This window comes from Tachysurus vachellii, chromosome 12, assembly GCF_030014155.1.
Source record: "Tachysurus vachellii isolate PV-2020 chromosome 12, HZAU_Pvac_v1, whole genome shotgun sequence".
Taxonomy (NCBI): Eukaryota; Metazoa; Chordata; class Actinopteri; order Siluriformes; family Bagridae; genus Tachysurus; species Tachysurus vachellii.
The window spans coordinates 14,187,275-14,213,162 of record NC_083471.1 but is presented as its reverse complement, the minus strand read 5'-3'; the positions used below and the strand labels follow the sequence as shown (position 1 = coordinate 14,213,162).

The window sequence follows — 25,888 nt, the reverse complement described above, 5'->3', positions numbered from 1 at the left end:
TTATATGGTGCAATCAAACTTTATTGTACAGTTCAAACCCTATTTCATTAAAAACATGAGAAAATTTTTTGAAATCATTTGATCAATCAAAACACTATCACACCATATGCAAGGTACATTTGTATAATATCCAGTTTTACAAGCAGCATCATGCTCTGTTTAGAGCCTTATCAGGTTACAAAGCAGTGTTGAACTTCAGACTGTCAAACACAACCTGGGTGAATGTTGGTACAGCACTGTTGAGTAATGAGAGATTAAGGTCTTTTAAGGATTAATTATGCATATGCTAAAAGTTACATTGCAATTTATTTAAAATATTGTTTTTATACATGAACACTAATGAACAATGGCAGTTCTACTGCTATGTCTGAGGATTGGTGGGTTGAATAAACTTCTTTCCTCACCTATATAGTGGCTATATAAAGCAATTTTATGATATACAATATTCAGCATACAACCTTCTGTCTAGTATTTACATGTAGCTTACTGAGTAGTACAACTCCCTGATATCTGATTATCCAGACACTGATGTTATGTTCTATTTCCATTACCTTCTCAAAGGCTTGCTGCTCAAGGCAAAGCATTAAAGACACGAAAGCCTTCTTTAGTAGCAAAGTCCCATGCCAGGTGTGCAATGTCTTCTACTTTGTTTGTGTTTCTAGTGACTTAACAAATATAAGAGCGATTAAATCACTAGACATAGTGCAATTATATAATATAATATATAATGTAATATAATATTATATATAAAACTATTATATAAAAAAACATGGAAAAATATTAGTTTCAACTAATATACAAACATTTAAATGTCAGTCTCCAGTATCACCCAAATGCTCTGGAATGCTGTAAATAATGTTATGGAAATGGATAGGTTAATACATAATAATAATAATAATAATAATATAATTATAATAATACCTTTGAGTGATGTTTTATAATTTGTCTGTAAGATAGCAGCCTGGCGGAAGAAGCAGAAAACCATGTAGAACTGCCAGTTTGGAATATACTCCAATCCCATTTCTTTTCTATACAGATCAAATATTTCCTCTGCACTTGGGATACCCATCATAGCAAAAAACCTCCCTATAACAGCATAAAATGTCATAGTTCATTTAAGAATGCACTGGTGCATGTAATGATAAGTAATTTGAACACCCTGTTTGCTTAGTTTTATATTCATTATACTCTCTGGCCAACCATCATGATATTGTTGTGTAAATTTAGTACTTTCTGTTGTGTAATATACCTCATATCTCTTAAATTGAGCTGCAATAATCATTATACAGTCTATGTAGTTTTCAGGATAATTTGACATTTCTTCATATAAAAATGTACTTATTCAGGAATTGACCACAGACATTTATGTCAATGTATTTAACTTGATTGATAGATAGGGGGCACGGTGGCTTAGTGGTTAGCACGTTTGCCTCACACCTCCAGGGTTGGGGGTTCGATTCCCGCCTCCACCTTGTGTGTGTGGAGTTTGCATGTCTCGGGGGTTTCCTCCGGTTTCCTCCCCCGGTCCAAAGACATGCATGGTAAGTTTGATTGGCATCATGTGTTGTCCGTAGTGTGTGATTGCGTGAGTGAATGAGAGTGTGTGTGTGCCCTGCGATGGGTTGGCACTCTGTCCAGGGTGTATCCTGCCTTGATGCCCGATGACGCCTGAGATAGGCACAGGCTCACCGTGACCCGAGGTAGTTCGGATAAGCGGTAGAAAATGAGTGAGTGAGAGAGTGATTGTAGATAAAACTGGACAGAATAAAGATGGGCCAAAAAGTATATACTTTGCAGCATTACAGCTTGCACACACTGTATATGTTAAAGATACCCCTTTTGTTTTATTATTTAACTCAATTCTTATTTTTAAGACACCATTTACATTTAGAACATTTGGCACATGCCGTTTGTTACTTGAAATAAACGTGACGTTTATTGTCTGCACAACTTTATTCCAGTGTCAGGCATCACCGTCACTCACACACACTGAACAACCCGCGCTGCACATGCGCTCCAAACCTCCGGCACACCGTACCGTATTTAACAGAATAGAAGCACCTTATGCTGTAATGAACAGAGTAGGGGAGGAATAACATGTTAACATGCATCTCCCTTTACTTAAAGAAATAAAAACTTTTTTTTAAAGTTATAAATAAAAAACTTGTATAACAAAGTCCAAAATTACCGTAAACAGAACAGTTGCTACACACACAATTGGAAGTGTTCAATCTTTTCAAATTTACCCTTTTTAAGCTTAATATCTACAGTCCTTCACTGAGTGCTTTCAATAACACCAGAGCAGATGCTCCCTTTTTAGTAAGACAGTCAGCGAGTTGAGTTTTTGTATCGGACCAGAGTATTTTCTTTTTCCTTTTGCTCTGTAAGAGCTCCTTTATACTGCTGATGTCCAGTCGAAGTCATTTCTCAGAGACCTGTTTTGTTGACTTAAGCGCATCAAACAGAGAGTGATTGTCCATAACACAGATCAAGGCAGGAGCATTCATCTCAGCATTTCCAGTGGTGAGCTCAGAAAATAGGGTAGCCAGAAACACAGCATTATCTATTCCATCTGACAGGGCCAAAGTTTCCCCTGCCAGAGTACTCCTCACTACACGTCGAATTCTCAGATTGCCAGCTGAGAGGAGAAAACTTCCCTTCCTTCTCCCATGAGACCAATCAATGTTCCCCCTTGTGTGCCCCCATCAGGGAGATTTCCAAGGGAAGCGTCACTGAAAACAATAAAGTTCAGAGCATCATTGTTTCCCAAATGCTGAAACTTGAGAGTCACCTCTTCAGATTTAATCTTTCTAATGACCTTATCTAATGACTGTGGCATCTTTTATATTAGACGTTAAGCTGCTTGCATCAAACATAATGTCTGGTCTGGTTTGTATTGCAACCCATAGTACCTGTCCTACTGTATTTTTGACCTAAGCTGTTCTTTTTCAGTCTCATTAAGAGAGGCATCTCTCTGCACTGCACGTGAGAGAGTCGGAAGCACATGTTGGGGAGTCTTTCTGCAGCTTGTGAATGTTAAGCTCTTCAAAACCTCTGGCTACAAGTCGTGCTTTGGGGATAATGCCACTGGGAGTTTCTTTGAGGCTACAAACCCATCAGGTAGAAACACACTTTTGACCTGCATCATCAACTTCCTCAAAAACATTATTTTTGTTCCAATTCATAATTTCATCCTGCTTGGCTGCATCAAATGAAATGTCTTTTGTAATGAGTACATCATTCTCCCTATCAGTTGATTCAATGTTAAGATTATCAACACATGACACACTGGCTCCTTTTGTCCATCACTGCCGTCAGGTTCAATATGTTGCAAATTAAACCAGTGTTTGTATTTTCCAGAGGCTTTACCTGCTCTGCCTAAAACCTTAGCTCTCTGTAGCCCATCACCATCCTGTTTCATAAATGTCACTGTCTGTCCTGCTCTTAACTTCACACCAGCAGAAGAGACAGGGTTATCACTAACATTGTGATCTGTTTCAGTTTGTGTCATAGGATGAAACACTTCTCCTGTATTCACCTCATCATCGCTGATGTTTTCCTGTTCGCTGTCTGTGTTTTCTTCACCATCTGAGCTTTCTGCTCCGTTGTTTAAACTGCATTTTTCACTTGCTGTGTCTGTGTTGTTCTGAACAGTTTGCTTTGCAGATTCCTGATCCTGTGTGTTTATCTTGCAGAGCCTGGACTGATGTACTAACAAGAGTCCCCCCATGTCTTACAAATACAACAGCTCCATCTTGACCGATAACTGCCCCTGGTCCCTTCCACTCAGGACAGTCTGCTCTTTTATAGTATACCTTGTCTCCTGTCACATACAGTACATGTCGTCTGTGGGTCTAAGCTGTTTACGCAGTGCTCTTCTTATCCGCTCAGAAGTCTCTGCTTCAGTGAATGCTTTCCTAGAAGCATGTAATGCAGAAATGTGTTCTCCAACTCTTGCACTCATAGTGGTTCCTTCTAGAGCAGGTAGTTTGTCGACTAATACAGAAGGAAGGTTCGGATTCTGTCCAAACACTAATTGATATGGACTGTAGCCATGAACATTCAACATACTGTTCTTGGCCATGAGGGCCCAGTCAAGGGAAGTTTGCCAGTCACATCCATTTTCTCGTTTGACCTTCTGGATTATCTCAGTGAGCGTTTGATTATGCCTCTCAAGTAGTCCATTGCTCCATGGACTGTACCCTGCTGTTGTTTTTGTCTCAATGTTAAAGTTTTCAGCCATGTCTCTGATCTCTTCGTTGTTGAATTCTCCACCATTGTCAGTGTACAGCCTCTGGGGGGCGCCATGGACACTTATCCAAGTGTGAATGAAGGAGTTTACAATTTCAGATGACTTCTTAGTTTTAACAATGTTTCTAGCGCTGAAACGTGTAAAGTGGTCGATAATATGAAGATACCACACACCTGGCTCCAGCTCGTGTAGAGCCACGGTCTCATTATATTCCGAAGCTAAGGGCAGCCCCACAGCAGGCCTTGGCTTTGTCTTTTTGTACTTCTGGCATATTTCACAGTCAGATACTATTTGTTGTAAAATAGTAAAGCATTCTTTATCATTGTTTCCTGAACTGTGAATGAGTCTCTGTAGCCTGTCTGCCGACGCGTGACCAAACTGTTTGTGGAGCTTCAGAAGGACTTTGCGTTTCTCATCTGGAGACATATTTTCTGTCACTGTTAGGACTTTTTCTTCAGTTTGACCTTTTTTAGTTTCTTTGTCTTTGATATTGACACAGTAATGTCCAGAACTAGTAAATTCAAGAGGAATGCATTGTTTGAACATCATTTTCCATGTCCAAAATGGTCCCTGCTTTCTTCAGTGATGTTTTACTCAGCAGAAGTGGAATGCCAGCCTTGACAACTTCAGTCTCAATTTGGCATTTTGTCAGTCCTATTTTAGCTGGTAGTTTCTAATTTTTTGTGGAATACAACAAATTCCCATCTCTGAATCGAAATGGTCTGCAACTAGGAGTTTCTGTTTGCATCAACTGGTTTACTTGATCTTGGGTAAGGTCATCAATATAGCTTTTCAGCCATTTCTCCCCCACACACAGTACGAGTACAAGCAGTGTCAATAACTGCTGATCCCAATGATTCAGTCATAAATATCTCTGCATCTGAGATGGCGGCCTTTGTAAACAATGTGATGTTACATTCCTCCAACTTTGCAGTTAATCTTACTTGTTCAGTTTTCTTGTGGGGACAGTCTTTAGCTCACTGAAATGTACACTGGCAAATAGCATATTTGGATCTCTTACCGAACTTATCCAGTGGATTAGTTCCCGCTAATGGCTGCTTTAGTTGTCCACTTTGGAAAGTTGTGATCCGTTTTCCTCTGCCTTGTGGTCTTTGTTCTGTGAAAAACGCCACGTCGTGGTTCACTTGTATTCCGTTTGATGAGCCTGGCGTTTTCCCTCCGAAAATCCTTTTTAGAGCCGATTTCATAGAGGAGAACGTCAGCTTGGTGCTGGCCGTCAGTGCCAGCCGTCTGCTTTTATCGTCGAGACAGGCCGTGTCTAAAAGCTTAAAAGCCAGTACAGCATCAGGAAGCGTCATATACTTTTTCATCTGGTTGTATCGCTGTTCAAAGTCAATTATGTAGTCCTCCATGGAAACGGAATTTCCTTATTCTTTGTTATGCCATCAAAGTATGAATTGGCTTCATACGCGCAATCCTTTTCCTCTTTAAGGAACACGGCATCCAGCTTTGCCATCAACGTTGCCATGCCGTTATGGCGGTCCAAATCTTCCGCAGGTATTTCCATTGCCTTCTCACATGCTCTCCCTTCAAGCCCCAAAGCAACAGCAAGGGCTTGCTTCTTTTTATCCAGATCGGTAACCCTTGTCCAGATGTTAACTTCATTTTTCCAACACTCGTATGGCCTGGCTTCATCAAACTTCGGTGGAACTTTATAACTCGCTGCCATCCTTTAACCATCCTCTGCTACCATGTTACTTGAAATAAACACGACGTTTATTGTCTACACAACTTTATTCCAGTGTCAGGCATCACCGTCACCCACACACACTGAACAACCCGCGCTGTACATGCGCTCCAAACCTCCGGCACACCGTACTGTATTTAACAGAATAGAAGCACCTTATGCTGTAATGAACAGAGTAGGGGAGGAATAACGTTAATACGTTATCCAAACATACAAAAGTGTTTTGAAGTCTCCATCATTGAATACATCAACACTGGGTGTTCACTAAGTTACAGACTTAGACATCTGTACAGACATCAACCTATAACTCTGTTCAAGGTTGGGCTTTTTTGGTCTATGTTCCGGGCTCCTTCCAGACCTAAATACAATTGAGAATCTGTGGTGAACTTGCTGTTCGCTGACACGCTCCATCCAAATCTGACTGCATACCCTAAAAGGCTTGCAGCTGTAATTGCAGTGAAAAAAGGGGGCTGAATACAAATGCATGCCACACTTTTCAGATATTTATTTGTAAAGGTTTTTGGACACCATTTATCATTTTCCTTCACTTCACAATCATGTGCCATTTTGTGTTGGTCTATCAGATCAAATCCCAAATTTTGTGATTATAATGTGACAAAATGTGGAAAAGTTCAGTGCAGATGAATACTTTCGCAAGGCACTGTACGATTCTCAGAGAGATAGTAGATTTAAAAGCATTCAGTAAAACTATATTGTTTAAATTTAAACCATGTTGACATTTCTCAGAGAGAGCAGTGAATTGTCAACATGCACAAAAATTGGCTATGGTCAGTTAGATTACAGTAAAAACACAGAAAAATGTACTTTTCAAAATTTTCAGTGGTTATGGATACAGACTGGAAAGCACCAAAATGTCTAAACTGTAAAAAAAGATGGCTGCTTTAAACTACGATAAGCACAAATCAGGAACATTTGGGTAAAGCCCATTAATAAATTTATTCATTAGTAAGTAACCTTAGCCAGGTTAGGGTTGCTTTAGTTTTTTTTATAATGTCTATATTTTGATAAATAAAATAAAATAGAATGATGCCAGTCGGATAAGCGGTAGAAAATGAGTGAGTGAGAGTGATATAACTCTGTTCAAGGTTGGGCTTTTTTGGTCTATGTTCCGGGTGAATTGATTCTGCAATGATTTTAGTCCTCACCTGCTGATTATTGTCCTGATTCTTATTTAATGGCAAACAAAATGTTCATCATTATAAAGAATACATATTGTATATGAAGAACTTATGAAAATGCAACATATGAACACTGAGCGGATGGCTTTTCTGGAATACTCTTGCTCTTACCTGGTTGTGTAGATGCAGTAGCAGGGAGGAAGTGGGACATACAACAGGTAGCCACATCCACAAGCGGGTCTCCTACAGTAGAAAGACTCCAGCCCAGTACTGCCCTCACATCAGGGTTCTCTGAGTCAAACACCAGATTGTTCAGGCTGTAAAATTATTATTATTATTAAAAACATTTTATACTCAAGGCCACTTGATGAAACAAAAAATATCTATTTGCTGAGAATATTAGCTGTAGAGTGATTCTCTTCCCATCCCCAAACATTTCCAGATGTTTTTTCCATAGGTCCTGAGTCTGCCCTGGAGTCTCCTCTCATTTCAGAGGATTTATGGGCAATGTAGCTCATGCCAGGAAATGAGAGAGAAAATTAAATAGATAAACAAAACAGGTTTTCCACTGCATTAACACAAAACCATAACAGTAATTGTCGATTTGATTTTATAATTGTAAGAAAAGCCTTTATAAGTAAATCTAAAATATTAGAATTTTGAAATGTGTAAGGGCAGCAATCCATCATTTCAAATATGGCACATGGTTAAAAAATACTTAAGGTTTTATAACAGTAATTCCATATAAATGTATTAGCAGGCTCATAACCAAACAATGCTGGCCTATTCACAACTAACACACTGTTTTGACAACAGAATAAACAACATTCATTCATTCATTCATTCATTCATTCATTCATTTTCTACCGCTTATCCGAACTACCTCGGGTCACGGTCGAACCGAATCGAACCGAATCGAATAGCTAACCACTAAGCCACCGTGCCCCCAGAATAAACAACAATGATTTTCAATTTTATAGTTGCTGAACTGTCAGTATACTGTCAGTATACAGTAAACAGTATATTGACCTGTCATATACTATTACTATATTATATATACTAAGCAGCAATTATGATAGATTTGTGTCATTCTTCGCAGTAGTGCAAGTGCTGCACTGTCCCTAAAGTACAGCCATGGTCAAAAGTTTTAAGAATGACTAAAATATAAATTTTCATCAAGTCTGCTGCCTCAGTTTTTATGATGGCTATTTACATATACTGTAGAATGTTAATTAGAGTAATCATATAAATTGCATTTAATTAAAAGTCCCTCTTTGCCATGAAAATGAACTTAACCTTAAAACAAAACATTTCCACTGCATTTCAGCCCTGCCACAAAAGGACTGCTTATGGGCATAACTGGACCGTAGAGAAATGGAAGAAGGTGGACATATTTAATGAATCACATTTTCTTTTACATCTTGTTGATGGCCGGGTGCATGGTTTTAATGTTATGGTTGCTCACTGTATGCTGCAAAAGCTTAAAATTAAGTGGGTGAGACCCTATTAGGAGTGCTTAATTGTAAGTAGTACCATGTGGATGGATATCTCAAACCTGAAGTTTCCATGGAGTAATGTGGTTTTCTGGTATTTAGGGAGATGCAACAATAGCCAGTCTATCAGTCGATCCATGGCAGGAATGGGCTGAATCTCATTTGCCTTGAACTTCTGTGCCCACTTCTTTACTTCAGATTCCATGAGCTGACCTAAAATACAAACTATTGATTGTTACATTTTGCATTTAACTAAGTAACTCTAATCCACCCGAGCATTGCTTGTCCTGCTTGTCAACAAAAAAAGCCATGAAAAAAAGTATTCATACCCACTGAACTTTTTCACATTTTGTCATGTTACAACCACAAAAAATGTATTTTATTGGGATTTTATGTGATAGACCAGCAAAAATGGCACATAATTGTGAAATGTAAGGAAAGTTATAAATGTTTTCCAAAGTTTTTTTTTTTTTTTTTTTTTACAAATAAATACCTGAGAAGTGTGCCATGCATTTGTATTCAGAACCCTTTAGTCTGATACACCTAACTAAAGTCCAGTGGAACCAATTGCCTTTGGAAGTCACCTAATTAGTAAATAGAGTCCACCTGTGTGAAATTTAATTTCAGGATAAATACAGGTGTACTGTGAAGCCCTCAGAGGTTTGTTAGTGAAAATTAGAGAACAAACATCATTATGAAGATCAAGGAACACATCAGACAGGTCATGGATAAAGTTGTGGAGAAGTTTAAAGCATGGTTAGGTTATAAAGCAATATCCCAAGCCTTGATCATATCAAGGAGAACTGTACAATCCATCATGCAAAAATGAAAAGAGTATGGCACACCTGCAAGCCTACCAAGACATGGCTGTCCACCTAAACTGACAGGCCAGGCAAAAGCATTAATCAGAAAAGCAGCCCATGGTAACTCTGGAGGAGCTGCAGAGATCCACAGCTCAGGTGGGAGAATCTGTCCACAGGACAACTCTTAGTTGTGCACTCCACAAATCTGGTCTTTATAGAAGAGTGGCAAGAAGAAAGCCAATGTTGAAAGCAATGTGAGGGACACAGCAAACGTGTGGAAGAAGATGCTCTGGTCAGAGGAGATCAAAATGTAACTTTTTGGCATAAATGCAAAACGCTATGTGTGACAGAAACCTAACACTGCACATCACCCTGAACACACCATCTGTAAAACCTTTTTCTTCAGCAAAGACAGGAAAGTTGGTCAGAATTGATGGGAGATGGATGGAGAGAAATAGAGAGCAATCTTGGATGAAAACCTGTTAGTGTCCACAATAAGACTTGAGATTGGTGCGGAGGTTCACCTTCTAGTTGTGTCATAGCTGTGGAATAGCTTGCCACCACCAGTCAGAACTGCTTCTGCGGAATTTAAATCAATGTTAAAAACACACCCCTTTTCCTGTGCTTTTAATTGTTGTTAATTTGTACGTGTTCTTTTATATTTATGTTCTTTCTTTTTTCCTTTTCTTTTATTTCTATGTACAGCACTTTGGCCAGCTCAGGCGGATTTTAAATGTGCTTTATAAATAAAATTGAATTGAATTAAATTCTAGCAGGACAATGACAATTAACATACTGCCAGAGCTAAAATGGAATGGTTTAAATCAAAGCATATTCATGTGTTACAATGGCCCAGTCAAATTCCAGACCTAAATACAATTGAGAATCTGTGGTGAACTTGCTGTTCGCTGACACGCTCCATCCAAATCTGACTGCATACCCTAAAAGGCTTGCAGCTGTAATTGCAGTGAAAAAAGGGGGCTGAATACAAATGCATGCCACACTTTTCAGATATTTATTTGTAAAGGTTTTTGGACACCATTTATCATTTTCCTTCACTTCACAATCATGTGCCATTTTGTGTTGGTCTATCAGATCAAATCCCAAATTTTGTTTGTGGTTATAATGTGACAAAATGTGGAAAAGTTCAGTGCAGATGAATACTTTCGCAAGGCACTGTACGATTCTCAGAGAGATAGTAGATTTAAAAGCATTCAGTAAAACTATATTGTTTAAATTTAAACCATGTTGACATTTCTCAGAGAGAGCAGTGAATTGTCAACATGCACAAAAATTGGCTATGGTCAGTTAGATTACAGTAAAAACACAGAAAAATGTACTTTTCAAAATTTTCAGTGGTTATGGATACAGACTGGAAAGCACCAAAATGTCTAAACTGTAAAAAAAGCTGGCTGCTTTAAACTACGATAAGCACAAATTAGGAACATTTGGGTAAAGCCCATTAATAAATGTATTCATTTATTCATTAGTAAGTAACCTTAGCCAGGTTAGGGTTGCTTTAGTTTTTTTTTTATATGTCTATATTTTGATAAATAAAATAAAATAGAATGATGCCAGTCGGATAAGCGGTAGAAAATGAGTGAGTGAGAGTGAGTGAGAATGATGCCAGGCTTTATGATCGTTTATGCCAAAACTGGGAAAATTTGCAAATTTCCTACCCTGATCCCTATGGTTCTCTAGACTTGTGGTTTCCAGGTCTATTCTGTGTATCTGACAGAGAGTTTTTATCATAGTCTCATATACACATCTCTTCCCACGAGAATCCTCTCCTGGTATAGAGTGGTCAATAAACACTCGACCTGGACAGTAAAAGGTCAGGTAAAATGGGGTTCCTAGGACATTGCTAATGGAAAAAATACATAAAAAGGAATGTTAAAAGGATGCATATTTAAATTACAACTTTGAGTTACAACTACAATTACAATTACAACTTTGGGTCACACTAATTCTCCAATGAATATTTGCTTACCTGGACATCTCATCCTGGTAAATAACACTTGGTACAGGTAATTTGGCCTCTCTAAGGACGTTAAGAAGCCTACAGATACAAAACAAATTAATGGAAAATATGATCCAATAGAAATAACATGGATGCTCGTAGGATTATGTAACCAAACCTGCATTCCTTCTGCAGAGCTTCAGAGCTTGGTTTCTTCTTCAGGACAAATTGATGCTGTCCACAGGTCAACAGGTATGTGGAATCAGTCAAGTAACTCTGGCTCAGGTGTCGCATAATAATGTTTTCTACAAAAATAACATAAAGGAAATCCAAAACATCTCATTGCAATAAAACCTAACAATGCAATAATGCATTTCATTGAACAAAACATCAGTATGTTTGATGTCAAGTTATAAAAAATCTAATTATTAGCTCTAAGGTACCTGTAAGTGGCAGCTGAGTAGCTTTCTTGAGATACTGGGTAAGCTGCTGATTCTGGCTTACAGACAGGGTTCCAGGACTATACACAGACAACGGTATCTTCAGGACTTGCTCTAGCTCCTTTACAGCCAATACAGGATCTCTAACCTGAAGAAGAGAAACTTGTGTTGAATACTGTAGAGAAACTGCCTTGCAGCAAATCCACACTAATTATAAATTAATAATGAAAATCAACTAAGCCATTGAGAAAAACATGTGCCCAGGGCACCAAGTCTACACAGGTCAATTCGTATTGTAATTCCTCTACTACTGATAGCCAAAATTCCTACCCATTTCACACCGTATCTTCAGTCAGTTGTAGACATCTGGGCATAATCACATCAAGGGCCACATTCAGAGTAGAGTTACACATGCTTGCATATATTATATATATATATATATATATATATATATATATATATATATATATATATATATATATATATATATATATAAACTCAGATGTAACCAGTAGCATGGGATAGTAACATTGTGAACTTAGTTACAGGATACTGACAATCAACTTAAGCCTATTTGTCTTACTCTGTTCGGCTGAGGCAAGTGCAACACTTTTAGTGTTATATGACCACAAAATGTAAAAAATAAAAAGTATATGAAAGTAATATGAAAGTATACCATTAGAGGGCAATACTTAATACATCCATTATTATTAATTTTCTGCTTCAGATAATATTCTCTGTGCAAGCAACGTAGGCATTGAGTAATTTTTCAGTTGAAAAATTTCAGCCCGCAGGGTGAAGTGCAGTCTTGTGCCGTCCACAAATCACTGTTGTGCCAATATTTAATATAACCACACCTTTGTCTGTGTGTTTTTGCTAATCTTTGATCAAGTATAATGACGTAACACAAAATATCTCACATATCTATTTTCATATTCAGATTTATACTAGTAATAGACTGGGTGCAAATTTGATCTTTGCAACAGACCTATAAACAAAATATTAACATAAATTTTTTGAAGACACACATGAACAACCCTTGAGCGTTCATGACCCTGTCACCTTCCTTGGACCTGTCACCTTCCTTGGACTACTTTTGGTATCTACTATCAGCATATCAGGTACACCCTACAAGTGTAATCATTGTTTGGCCCACAGTTCACACAGATCTTAAAGCTCATCATCTTTGAGAACTGGCTGTTCACTTGCTGCCTATTTAATCCTACCTATTGACAGGTGATCAGTTTTGTGCCAGTGGTTTAAATTTTATGACTGAACAATGTATATCTATCTATTGACTGTCTCATATAGTCTATTATATATATCGTCCCTGTCGGGCGGAAACCTCGTATGTCCAAATTTTGTCAATTTCATATTTTTTCACATATTGATGCTATTGGTCAGTCCCCACATGGGTCTGTTATTTTTACAAGTTATTAACCAATCTAAAGCCTTGAAAATAGCTTGAGCGCAAATCTCTTAACTCCATTGGACACTTCAACTGTCTGAGAAACCTCGTAAGTCCACCTCTTCTTCGCGGCATATTTCTCCTCAAGATTAAGAGTCGCAACGAATCAACACGTCTTAAAATGATATCTAAAGTGATTTTCATGGGGCTCAAAGAAAAAAATCTTGTCCCCCGCTAGTTCTGGTTCCGCAGGAATTTAGCGCAAGACAATCCACTGCAACGCGGACTAAACCCTGTGCATTGCAGATAAGATAGGATTGTATCTTACAATGTCAAGGCACACCGTTATGTTCAACAAGTAGCTGCCTTTGCCGTCATGCTCATCACTTTAAGCAAGCTGGCTGGCTTTTTGCCTCGTTATTATAGGTAAACATGCCGTATAACGTAGTGAAATGATAATTTGACCTTTATTAATTTTATTTTTTGGGTGAACTATTCCTTTAACTATGATTTTATCTATGTTTATCTGTGCTATTGATGTATTTTAAATATCTATTTATTACTATTTATTACTGCTTATTATACATGTTCATTGACATTTTAAAATGTTTTTTTATAATATAATATTTGAATTAAATTGAATGTTTTGGATACCACTATTAAATTATTGTTTTTATTATTATTTTAATGACTTTAAGTCAGCCTACTTATAGACAATGCCTCTCTTGGCATTGTGCATGTAAAACACTGTTTTTTGGACACTAACAAGTGAAAATAGTTAGGTTAGATACATTTGAGTAGGCCTTTTTAAATAGTTTTTTTAGTTTTGTTAAAAATCGATAGTTGTAATGCTTCTGTGCAGAAAGAAACCCGTGAGCCACGAAGGTAAGTCTGCGAGCAGATTAGACTAATTTCCACCTATTAGACAGCCTAATCAGCTTATCGTGTTTTGTATTGCATCGCTTATAGCTCTTAAACCTTTAAAATAAGAGTTTAGGAAGATGTATGTAACTACAGTCATTAGCTTTGGTTAACTATTGAAGCCTTGTCTCTTGTCAAAAGGCTCAACGTGACCGCAGACTTTATTGAACACTGCTGGCAGCAGCGACGTCTGTGTCTGTACAATTCTTATCAATGACAGCATAATCTCGTATTTCCCTGCTCCCAAGTCATAAAGCTTGTATCTCCGATAAAACGTGACTTTGGGAAAATGATGTGTTAATGTTGGTAAACAACAGTATATGATAGCAATATAAGGTATAATAACAACTTTAACGATACAATGTTTAATAACTCAAAAAAATAGGGCGTTTTATTAATTTCCTGAAAAATAATGGTTTTGGAGATACGAGGATTCCGCCCGACAGCGACGATATATATAATAGACTATATATATAGTTACGTCAACTATATATATATATGTATATACAGTGATGCCTCGAGATACGAGTTTAATTCGTTCCGTGACTTTGCTCGTATCTCAAATTGCTCGTATCTCAAAACAATTTTCCCCGTTTAAATGAATTGAAATCCCATTAATCCGTTCCAGCTCGCAAAATTCCACTCCAGTTGTTTTGTTTATGTGTTTTGAATATGAAAAATGTACAGTACCTGTATTTATAAATGTCAAATATTGTATAAAAACATACAGTAATAAAAGAGAATGTTAAAAAAATAAACTGGTTTTAATTTACGGAAGATGCACACGGAGGTTGAGGGAGGAGTAAACAGAAGGAATTTTGTCTCGTACGTATACTTTCACTTTCGTTCACTTACTCGCTACTGTACACTCTTAATGCTACTTTACACTTAAATGGAACTTAACTAAACTTCACTAAAATTAACGAAATTAAATCAAGCATCGCGTTAGTTCTGGCAGGCCACCTCGTCAAGCGTGCATCAGCTGTTAATCAGCTGTCCACGACACGCACCAATCCGGTTACGACATCCATATTACCCGACCATTTAAATTCCAATTCATAGAGCCGCTCTATTTTAAATTTTGCTTCATTTTCTTCATCGCTTTTCTCTTCACTTTATTTTTGCCTTTTTTGTCACTCTTTCCTCACTAACATCTGCCGGTCGTTTTAATAAAAACCTGTCCAGTCGGCATATCAGATGCGGTGTAGTCGCACAAGTTACATTTTTTACCGGATCCGAAAATTACATATCCACCGATGGTCGGCACCTCACGCAGTGACTTTGCGACTCTCCATAGGAAATGAATGACTTCCTGTTTATCGGCCGTCGTATGTCGTGTGCAGTGGAAAGGCGGCTTTAACCGAGTGAGACACGGGAAGCTGAGGCAGGGAAACAGAGCACACGTGGTTGTTGGGGATCTTTGTTTCGGCGGCGGCGGCTCGGATGCTCGGATCTCAAAAATTTGCTCGTATCTCAAGCCAAAAATATGGTCGAATCACAGCTCGTATCTCAAAAAATTTGTGTGTCAGAGCACTCGTATCTCGAGGCATCACTGTGTATATATATATATATATATATATATATATATATATATATATATATATACACACATATACATATATATATATATATATATACACATATACATATATATATATATATATATATATATATATATATATATATATATATATATGTGTATACATATATATATATATATATATATATATATATATATATATATATATATATATATATATATATATATATATTAGTTACACACACACACACACACACACACCCTGTGCACTGCAGATAAGGTACGGCATTTTTTTAATTTCCTGAAAAATAACGGTTTTGGAGATACGAGGATTCCGCCTGACAGCGACGTTATATATATATAAAACTATATATAAAACTATAACGATATGTATCACGATAGACAGGTGATCAATATCAATAAAAAATAAAACGTTCAATATTTTTTATTCTTCGTCGGAAGAAAACAGAGGTTGCGAAGCAAGTTTGGTTGCATTTACAAAGGCACTCGCTCTCTTGTAACCTAGCAACGTAGGGAGTGACACGCTAACGGCCAATTATGTAACAGTATCATGTTTGGTTGCGCAATATCGTTGTCTCGTGCTGGTCTGCTGGATTCCTCTTCAGTAACCGGCGACTGATAAGCAGAAAATGAGTGCCGCAGTGAGCGAGGAAATAAAAGAGGTAAAGTCAGCTCAGGCACCAGGGCAGCTTTAGACCCAGAGAAGGTCAACCAGCTGGTGTTCCTAGCACAAAACCTGCACTGAAAATATACTTGAATAGTTCAACTTCAAGTATGATTAGAGTAAAAATAACTTGAAGAGATACTTAATACTTTATTCTACACTTTATTCACCAGAAGGTGAACAGCTAGTGAACTTCCTAGCACTAAACTTGCACTACATTCTCAGGTTTCTCTATGTTTATGTTTAACACTTTGCACTATTTTATTACACTTTATTAAGCATTTTTTTACATTTTCTTTCATTTTGCACCTTAAATGTTAAGAGATAATTGTTAAGTGTTCATTGTGACTTTAGACATATGTTTACATTTTAATTATTTGAGTTTTTCATGGTTGTTGACATTTCTGAGAGGATTATGATCAGAGGAAGGTTAAGTTTAAAATAAAAAATGTTTGAATGTAATATATTTTTCTCCTGGTCCTTATATTAAATGGGTCATAAAAATATCAATAATTATAGATATCCACCAATATGAAACACTGTTATTGTGATACAATTTTCAGCCATATCACCCAGCCCTATATATATATATATATATATATATATATATATCATATAATCTCATAGAGATGCTTGAATTCACTAGGAACTACAGTACTGTATTGAACTCACTGTGATACCATGCATTCCTAATTGTACTGCAGCCTCCACATTGAAACTCAAGTCATCCAGGAACACCGCTTCATGTGGTGAGACTCCCAGTCTTTCAGCACAGAGCAGATAGATCCTGAGATCTGGCTTACATAAACCCACTCTGCAGGACTCTACAATCTATGATTTAAAAAGAAAAAATATATGAAGAAAATTAAGATACAGTGTGATGATTACAGAAATGAGACAACAATAACAGGATTTATGAGGTTCATATAACTGATGAGGAAAAAAAATCTTCAAATTTGCAGACAAGTCTTCACCCCAATAAATGCAGCAATGAAATCTGAGGGTGGCATTTTACAGACAGAATCTGCCAGGAAGAAACTGCTGATTTGCTTCAAACTAACAGACTAATTCAAGACTAATAATAAAAGACCAATAAAAGATATTTAACAATGTAACATGTAATCACTGATGTGTTGACAATTTTCAGGAGACATGAATTTAGTCCCCAGTTGTATAATTAAGGTTAGACGTTTACATCCCGCTCAATTTGCAAAATATTATTAATTTAAAAGAAATAAGAGAGATCTTAGAAATTGCATAACATATTTACACATAGTCCACAAGACAAAATAATAAATGAATTTACACAAATGAACCAGTTCAAATGTTGACATGCATTCAAATACTTCTAATACTTACATGCCTTCTAAATATTGTGTGTTGTTACTTGGATGATCAGTTGGTGTTTTATGTTTTGGAATGCGTCTTCATGAGTCCCTTGTTTGAAACCCCATGAAACCCCACATTTTAGACAAATGGGGGTGCTAGTGAGCCACTTAAGAGACACACCTTTGTCTGACCTTTTTGTCCACACTTAACAGCCGACAAATGTGATGTATGTGTCAAATTTCAAGTTAATCTAAGCACTCCAAAAGCCTTAAATATGCCTGAAATAAAAGTAAAGTGTTTGAGATATCAAAAATCCGTTCACAATTTCGCATCTCCAATATCTCTGCGTCATGGTGGCCAAGTCTGGTCTCAATTGCATGAATCCCCTAGGAGGAGTATTTAAAAGTTTACCGCATGCAGCTGTCAAAAAAATCCACCTTTGTGACTGACACACTTCCTGGGGCCTGTTGGTGGCGCTATACCCGGGACTCACAATAAGCACATCGATGCGATCGGAATCCTTGGCCGAACATACACGCCGCGTGTCATCCCAATAAGACATTTTTTGCCTTAGAAAGAAGACACTTCCTGTTTCTCTGAATTCGCCATAAATTAGTCGCCTCGCCATGGCAGCACCGTTTGAGATATCAAAAATCCCTTCGCAATTTAGCAAGTGCAATGTCTCAGCATCATGTTCACAACGTTTGATGTCAATCGCATGAATTCCCTAGGAGGAGTATTTAAAAGTTCACCGCATGCACTTATAAAACAATCCAAAATGGCCGACTTCCTGTTGGGCGGAGCTCATAGTTTAGAGCGCGAAAGTTGTTCGGGTCGATGAGATCTATATGCGTACCAACTCTCGTACATGTGCGTACATAATTGCCCGATCTGTGCACCAATGTTTGTTTTTGCATTACAGGGGGCGCTACAGAGCCCCCCTGCCACGCCCGTATTCCAGCCTTTGCCGAAACCTAGTGTCGCACGACTCTGACATGTGTTCCAAATTTCAAGAGTTTTCGAGCATGTTAAGGGACCCCAATTGGCCAATGTGTGGGGGGGGAAATAAATAAATAAAATAAAATAATACTCCCGAGCAAAAACAATAGGGCTTCGCACCATTCGGTGCTCGGGCCCCAATAACAGTTTTCACTGATCATCACTGATCAAAGCACCGAATGGTGCGAAGCCCTATTGTTTTTCCTCAGAAGTATTATTTTTTTTTCCACACATTGGCCAATTGGGGTCCCTTAACATGCTAGAAAACTCTTGAAATTTGGCACACACGTCAGAGTCGCGCGACACTAGGATTGGACAAAGGTTGGAATACGGGCGTGGCAGGGGGGCTCTGTAGCGCCCCCTGTAATGCAAAGACAAACATTGGACATTGCACTTATTGTGAGTCCCGGGTATAGCGCCACCAACAGGCCCCAGGAAGTGTGTCAGTCACAAAGGTGGATTTTTTGTCAGCTGCATGCGGTAAACTTTTAAATACTCCTCCTAGGGGATTCATGCAATTGAGACCAGACTTGGCCACCATGACGCAGAGATATTGCAGATGCGAAATTGGGAACAGATTTTTGATATCTCAAACACTGTTGCCATGGCATCGTGTCAAAGTTTACTTTTATTTCAGGCATATTTAAGGCTTTTGGCGTGCTTAGATTAACTTGAAATTTGACACATACATCACATTTGTCGGCTGTTAAGTGTGGACAAAAAGGTCAGACAAAGGTGTGTCTCTTAAGTGGCTCACTAGCGCCCCCATTTGTCTAAAATGTAGGCTTTCATTTACCTACAGTCCCCAAATGGGTCAGTAACAACATAAAATAGTCCACTGATATTTACCCACTTGATGTACTTGCCCACCGTGCATTGTTTTCTGGAAGGCACCGTATAGCGATGAACAAACGTGCGAAGGCCCGTCATCGCTGCTTGCAGCTATATTTTACATTTACCTTTCTGGCATTTAGCAGACACCCTTATCCAGAGTGACTTTTTTTATTTCAATTTATACAACTGAGCAATTGAGGGATAAGGGCCTTGCTCAGGGGCCCAGCAGTGGCAGTTTGGTGGACCTGGGATTCGAACTCGCGACGTACCGATCATCTATAATACTGAACCAGGAATAAAATATAAATATTGTTTCTAATTTTCGCTACAGCAATTATAGCTCTTCCACTTACAACGTCAAAGAGAGAGGTATTGAGAGGGAGGTAGGACTTTCCTCCAGGCATCAGAAAATTGTTGCTAAGAACAGCAGTCTTGAACCCCTCAGCACGAGCACGCTGCACAGCATCTATCATAGCAGTCACAGGCTGTGACATGGAGTCTCCAGTCAGCGCCGAATGCAAAAGGCCGACATGGACCTTAAAGCCTGCCTGGAAATAACAAACAGTTTATAAAACTTGGGTTCCTTTACACCAGTCCATGCAATACAATTTTTCTAATTCAAATCCATTATAATCACTGTTTTCTATATGCAAATGATTTTTGCCCAATTTATATAAATAAACAAATGTTTTACAAACTGCTGTACCCATGTACTACATTTACAGCATTTGGCAGATGGCATTTGGCACCCTTAAAAAGAGTGAATTATAGATCAAATATCTAATTTATATAACTGAGCAATAGAGGGTTAAGGGCCCTTCTCAAAGGCCCAGCAGTGGCAGCTTGGTGGTGCTGAGATTTGAACCTTCCAATCAGTAGTTCAGTTCAGCTCAATACACAGAATGCTGTAATCTACTGAAAAGAAAAGGGCAACAATAAGAAACGTACAATTTGACTGCAGTCCCGACTAAAGGCTTCCAAAAACTCCTCCGGCCCCAGCTCTCCTCTCATGTATTTGCTCCAGGAGTTGTTATTGCCCCCTGTCTTTATAGCTTGTCCTATAGTGCCAGCAGGGACTCCATTCTCATTTTCCCATTCTGTCAAAAAAGTGGCAAATAAGTCGGCATTTATATCACACACAAAGCAAACGTCCTGTGGAGCTATGACCAGTTAAACAAGTGGTTGGCATTATGACATAATCTTACCCAGATAGTCAAAATATACTTTCACAATACATGTGTTACAGTCAGTCTCCAGAAAATCTGCATCATATACTTAATGCTCAATAAAACTCACCAACAAACATCTTTATAAAACTGCACACGTTTTAAAGCAAAGAGTAATGACACTAGTTTATTGCTCTTTATAGTATTTTCTATATAAAGAATTTGACTATTAATTTTAAATTAAATTACTTTGTATTTAGCATGTAGTTTGTACACAGTACTGAATATAAGTGATATGTACAGCAGTCAGAAGTTTACATACAAGTTGAAGTCTTAATTTTTTAAACCCTCCACAGTTTCACATTAGTAAATTATTGTTTTGGCAAGTCATTTAAGATGACACAATTAATTGTTTGCATGACAATACTTTTTCCAATAATTGTTCATTTTTAATTAACAATATCACAATTCCAGTTGGTCAGAAGTTTACATACATTAACTTAAAATGCCAGAAAATTATGTTAAGCCTTTAATAATTTTGCCATTTATCTTTTAATAGGTGGTCCAGTGCCAAGATCCCACGCTCTCACTGCTGTGGCCAAGGTTCACTTCCCCAGCAGACAACCAACCCACAAGGGTGAACTGTCAGTGCCAATCCCAAGTGTTGGGAGGGTTGCTTCAGGAATGGTATTCAGCAAAAAGCCTGTGCCAAAATCAAGTATGTGGACCTCTTGTGGCAACCCCGAAAAGGAAGCTGATGGACAGCAGCTCCTGATAGGCTACTTGGTGTCAACTGAAGGTGTACAGTATAATAAAACCTATATTGTCATAATCTGAAAGTCTGCTCAGTAAGAAAAAAGCCACTAGACAACAAAGATGAGTTATATGATGGTCATCAAAGATGAGTTATAAATCCATGCCTTCAATCTGATATAAAATGTGTGCAAACAAGAATCCTAGAATCGATTCTCTGGAATGAGACAAAATTCCAGCAACTTACTGTCAGAAGCAGTATAAAGGCTATGCTAGCAAATACTAATATACTGTATGTAAACTTCTGACTGGGCACGTGATGAAGGAAAAGCTGAAATAATGATCTTCGATTTTTCTGACATTTCTCATTCTTAAAATAAAATAATGATCCTAACTGAACTCAGACGGTGATATTGTCTATGATTAAATATATTTGACTATGGTGTATTTAAACTTCTAACTTTAACAGTCTATCAAACTTTAAATAATGCTGATATTTCTAATGGTACGAGAGGACAGGAAGAACATGTAGAAACCACGTAACACTCGTACCTGTCGCTTTAGGGATCGGGGAAGGGATCAAAACTCCAAACATGTCAAATATGACAGCTCTGGGGCTGGACGAAGAGCAAACACACACATGGCGATGAAAGGGTGGCTTGACACGGAGAAACCACGAAACTCCGCGCCGCAGCTCCATCATCCTGCCCATGTAAAAAATATGCCTTCTGTTAGTCACAGGCAGCAGAATAACCAGACTAATAACCTCCTAAACATTTGAAGCATACAAGCTATGTAATGTTTGTTTTCTGCACCAGTCTTACAGCACGGATTCAGCTTGACACCTGTTTAAGCGTAATCAAAATCATATTAGACGAATATCTGCCAAATTATAAACACACACCTGATGCTTTTTATCCTGTCCCTAAAGTGAGCCTTTAACGCACTGAGCCTACAACAGGCTAGCTAAACTTAAATAGTTTATAGTAATGGTTAATAAGAGAGAACTGGAACACGGAGCGATCACGTGATAATAACATTGCAGGACGGGAAAGAAAATATAGGATTCAAAATAAGAGTCGTTTTAAAACGATAAACGTATATCTGTATGTAATTACCGTCATTTGCACACTCTTTATTTACAGTTTAGTCGATTATCTTCAATTATTTCGCTCTGGTTATAACGAAGTGTAGGGAAAGTTCTTGTCTGAAAAGTGAATAAAGACCATGTTACATTGTTTAAAATGTCCAGGGGCCTGTTTCAGAAAGCAGGTTAAGTGAAAACTCTGAGTATGTTAACCCTGAAATGAGGGAAACTCTGGGTTTTCCGTTTCAGAAAGGGAGGTATGTTAAACCCGAGAAAGCAGGTTAAGTCAAGCCCGTTTCTGAAACCGAGGTAACCTATACTCAGAGTCAGTTACCATAGTAACTTACTCTGTGAACCTAACCTGGTCGGGAGCAGGTTTTCTTCGGTAAACCCAGAGTTTCTTTCGGTCTCCTCCCCTTTTTTAAAGGGGAAGCGACGTTTAAACACCTCATTCATTGCCCACATTTTAGTTACGCAGAGAGCAGCAATGCGAATGTGGGATGTGGTAGCTCAGTGGTTAAGGTGTTGGACTACTGATCAGAAGGTCATGGGTTCAAATCCCAGGTCCATCAAGCTTTTGTGGACACAATTGGTCAGTTGTATAAGTTGAAACAAAATATAAGTCACTCTGGGTAAGGGGGTCTGCTAAATGCCGTAAATGTAAAATGAATGAAATGGCGTGTCCTTTTATGGACGATCCTGTTGATGAAGAGTCTGTATTAATTCGTCTATAAATACACCTTTTTAAATTTGATGTTAAATCCACTATTGTTTTATACAGCAGTGTTGCTATTTTTTATTTATTTATTATTTTAAATACCTGTTAAAATTCTCCATATGCTTGCATAAGCACTTCGGTTCTGCTGGTGAGAAATATGCAGACTTTTCTTTTGTCTGACGCTGTTGCCATGGTGAATCGTTATATCTGTGCTCCATTGATAATGGCTTTTTATAGTTGCGGTGCACGCGCTTAACTCAGAGTCAGTCAAATTAGAGTTGATAAAACTAACTCTTTTCAGCTGTTCTGAAACCGAAAACTCAGAGTTTCCCATCTCGCGGTTTGTCAACTCAGAGTTCAAGTTTAAACTCAGAGTTGGTTGAACCTCCTTTCTGAAACGGCCCCCAGGTTAAGTGAAAACTCTGAGTATGTTAACCCTGAAATGAGGGAAACTCTGGGATTTCCGTTTCAGAAAGGGAGGTAAGTTAAACCCGAGAAAGCAGGTTAAGTCAAGCCCGTTTCTGAAAGAGAGGTAACTTATACTCAGAGTCAGTTACCATAGTAACTTACAATGTGAACCTAACCTGGTCGGGAGCAGGTTTTCTTCCGTAAACCCAGAGTTTCTTTCTGTCTCCTCCCCTTTTTAAAGCGGAAGCGACGTTTAAACACCTCATTCATTGCCCACATTTCAGTTATGCAGTTCGCAGCAAAGTGAATGTGGGATGTGATAGCTCAGTGACATATGGTGTTGGACTACTGCTCAGAAGGTCAGGGATTCAAATCCCCAGGTCCACTAAGGTTTCTGTGGACACAATTGCTCAGTTGTATAAAGGGGGTAAGGGGGTCTGCTAAATGCCGTAAATGTAAAATGAATGAAATGGCGTGTACTTTTATGGACGATCCTGTTGATGAAGAGTCTGTATTAATTTTTTTTAGCCCAGAGTGGATTTTTGTCACATCCCTATGCATTTTTATTTGAGCGATACCATTATTCTTTACAGTCAATAAGATCCATAATCTCATCCATCCTTACATCAGCCATCACGGCCGTGCTCTTACATCCGAGCAGATGCTTTGCGTTGCCTTACGTTTCTTTGCAAATCGTAGTTTTGTGTATAACATCGGGGATGCAGAACATATTAGTAAGGCTACTGTTTGCAGAGCGGTCAGGAAAGTGCGCCTCGCTCTTAAGCGCTTTCTGACCATTTTTGTGTTGTTTCCTGACAAAATAAAATTCTGTTCTTCCGGTTTCACCTCTGATATTATACCAGTTGGGAATTTACTCTAAAATAGTTCTTAATTACTAACTACAAATTACATCTTCAACCAGTCTAATTAGATTAATGTAATAATTACTATCTCTAGAAAGTATTGGTCTACTTATTAATTTGGTCTATTTACTTATTAATTACTTTCTAAATCCCAAATCAACATCAACCACTTGAACAATAAGGAGAGACAAGAAATGTACAATATACAATTGCATGAATTATCCTTGAATTGAACAAAGTGTGTAACTAGAGACTAGAGAGAGAAGTTTACATTAAAAATATAACTTTTAAAGATATATATATGTGTATATATATGTATATATATATATATATATATATATATATATATATATGTATGTATATATATATATATATATATATATATATACATACATATATATACACACACACACACACAGCGGATCTACTCTGAGCTCCTCCCGGGTGACCGAGCTCCTCACCCTGTCTCTAAGGGAGCGCCCAGCCACCCTGCGGAGGAAACTCATTTCGGCCGCCTGTATCCGGGATCTTGTCCTTTCGGTCATGACCCAAAGCTCATGACCATAGGTGAGGGTAGGAACGTAGATCGACTGGTAAATAGAGAGCTTCGCCTTGCGGCTCAGCTCTTTCTTCACCACAACAGACCGGTATATCGACCGCATCACTGCAGAAGATGCACCGATCCGCCTGTCGATCTCCCGCTCCATCCTTCCCTCACTCGTGAACAAGACCCCAAGATACTTAAACTCCTCCACTTGAGGCAGGAGCTCTCCACCAACCTGAAGGGGGCAAGCCACCCTTTTCCGGTTGAGAACCATGGCCTCAGACTTGGAGGTGCTGATTCTCATCCCCGCGCTTCACACTTGGCTGCAAACCGTCCCAGTGCACGCTGAAGGTCCTGATTTGAGGAAGCCAACAGGACAACATCATCTGCAAAAAACATAGACGAAATCCTGTGGTCCCCAAACCAGACTCCCTCCGGCCCCCGACTGTGCCTAGAAATCCTGTCCATATAGATAATGAACAGGACCGGTGACAAAGGGCAGCCCTGCCGGAGTCCAACATGCACCGGGAACAAGTCTGACTTACTGCCGGCAATGCGAACCAAACTCCTGCTCCGGTCATATAGGGACCGGACAGCCCTTAGCAGAGGGCCCCGGACCCCATACTCCCAGAGCACCCCCCACAGGTCACCACGAGGGACACAGTCGAATGCCTTCTCCAGATCCACAAAGCACATGTGGACTGGTTGGGCAAACTCCCATGAACCCTCCAGCAACCTGGCGAGGGTATAGAGATGGTCCAGTGTTCCACGACCGGGACGAAACCCGCATTGTTCCTCCTGAATCCGAGGTTCAACTATCGGCCGAATTCTCCTCTCC

The 25,888-nt window shown here is 38.6% G+C and overlaps 1 protein-coding gene across 4 annotated transcripts; it reads right to left on the bottom strand.

Annotated features, from left to right (window-relative positions):
- On the bottom strand, positions 1 to 23,171 carry LOC132855143 (acyl-CoA dehydrogenase family member 10-like). 4 transcript variants are annotated; one of them, XM_060883898.1, is made up of 14 exons: positions 22,879 to 23,158; positions 21,983 to 22,134; positions 20,460 to 20,608; positions 19,865 to 20,059; positions 17,022 to 17,180; positions 11,799 to 11,943; positions 11,534 to 11,660; positions 11,386 to 11,454; positions 11,075 to 11,259; positions 8,655 to 8,817; positions 7,271 to 7,416; positions 922 to 1,086; positions 552 to 665; positions 1 to 236 (listed from the first exon to the last, which is right to left on the bottom strand). In XM_060883898.1, exons 1-13 carry the CDS (start codon positions 22,980 to 22,982, stop codon positions 571 to 573), a joined length of 1,854 nt encoding a protein of 617 aa, XP_060739881.1. In that variant the 5' UTR covers positions 22,983 to 23,158; the 3' UTR covers positions 1 to 236; positions 552 to 570. The 4 variants fall into 4 exon arrangements, with proteins under 4 accessions (XP_060739881.1, XP_060739882.1, XP_060739883.1 ...); XM_060883899.1 differs by having other exon boundaries at positions 8,655 to 8,805; positions 22,879 to 23,151; XM_060883900.1 differs by lacking the exon at positions 22,879 to 23,158 and adding an exon at positions 22,335 to 22,472.
- Positions 23,172 to 25,888: the final 2,717 nt, after the last annotated feature.

What these genes read in the sequence shown, in the direction of transcription:
- LOC132855143 (XM_060883898.1), bottom strand. Translation starts at nt 22,982, where the DNA reads ATGTGGGCAATGAATGAGGTGTTTAAACGTCGCTTCCCCTTTAAAAAA. An exon ending in GAAAACCTGCTCCCGACCAG is followed by an intron (nt 22,135 to 22,878) that starts GTTAGGTTCACA and finishes TTACATGGGCAG; the next exon opens with GATGATGGAGCTGCGGCGCG. An exon ending in GCTCTGCAGAAGGAATGCAG is followed by an intron (nt 11,455 to 11,533) that starts GTTTGGTTACAT and finishes TTGTATCTGTAG; the next exon opens with GCTTCTTAACGTCCTTAGAG.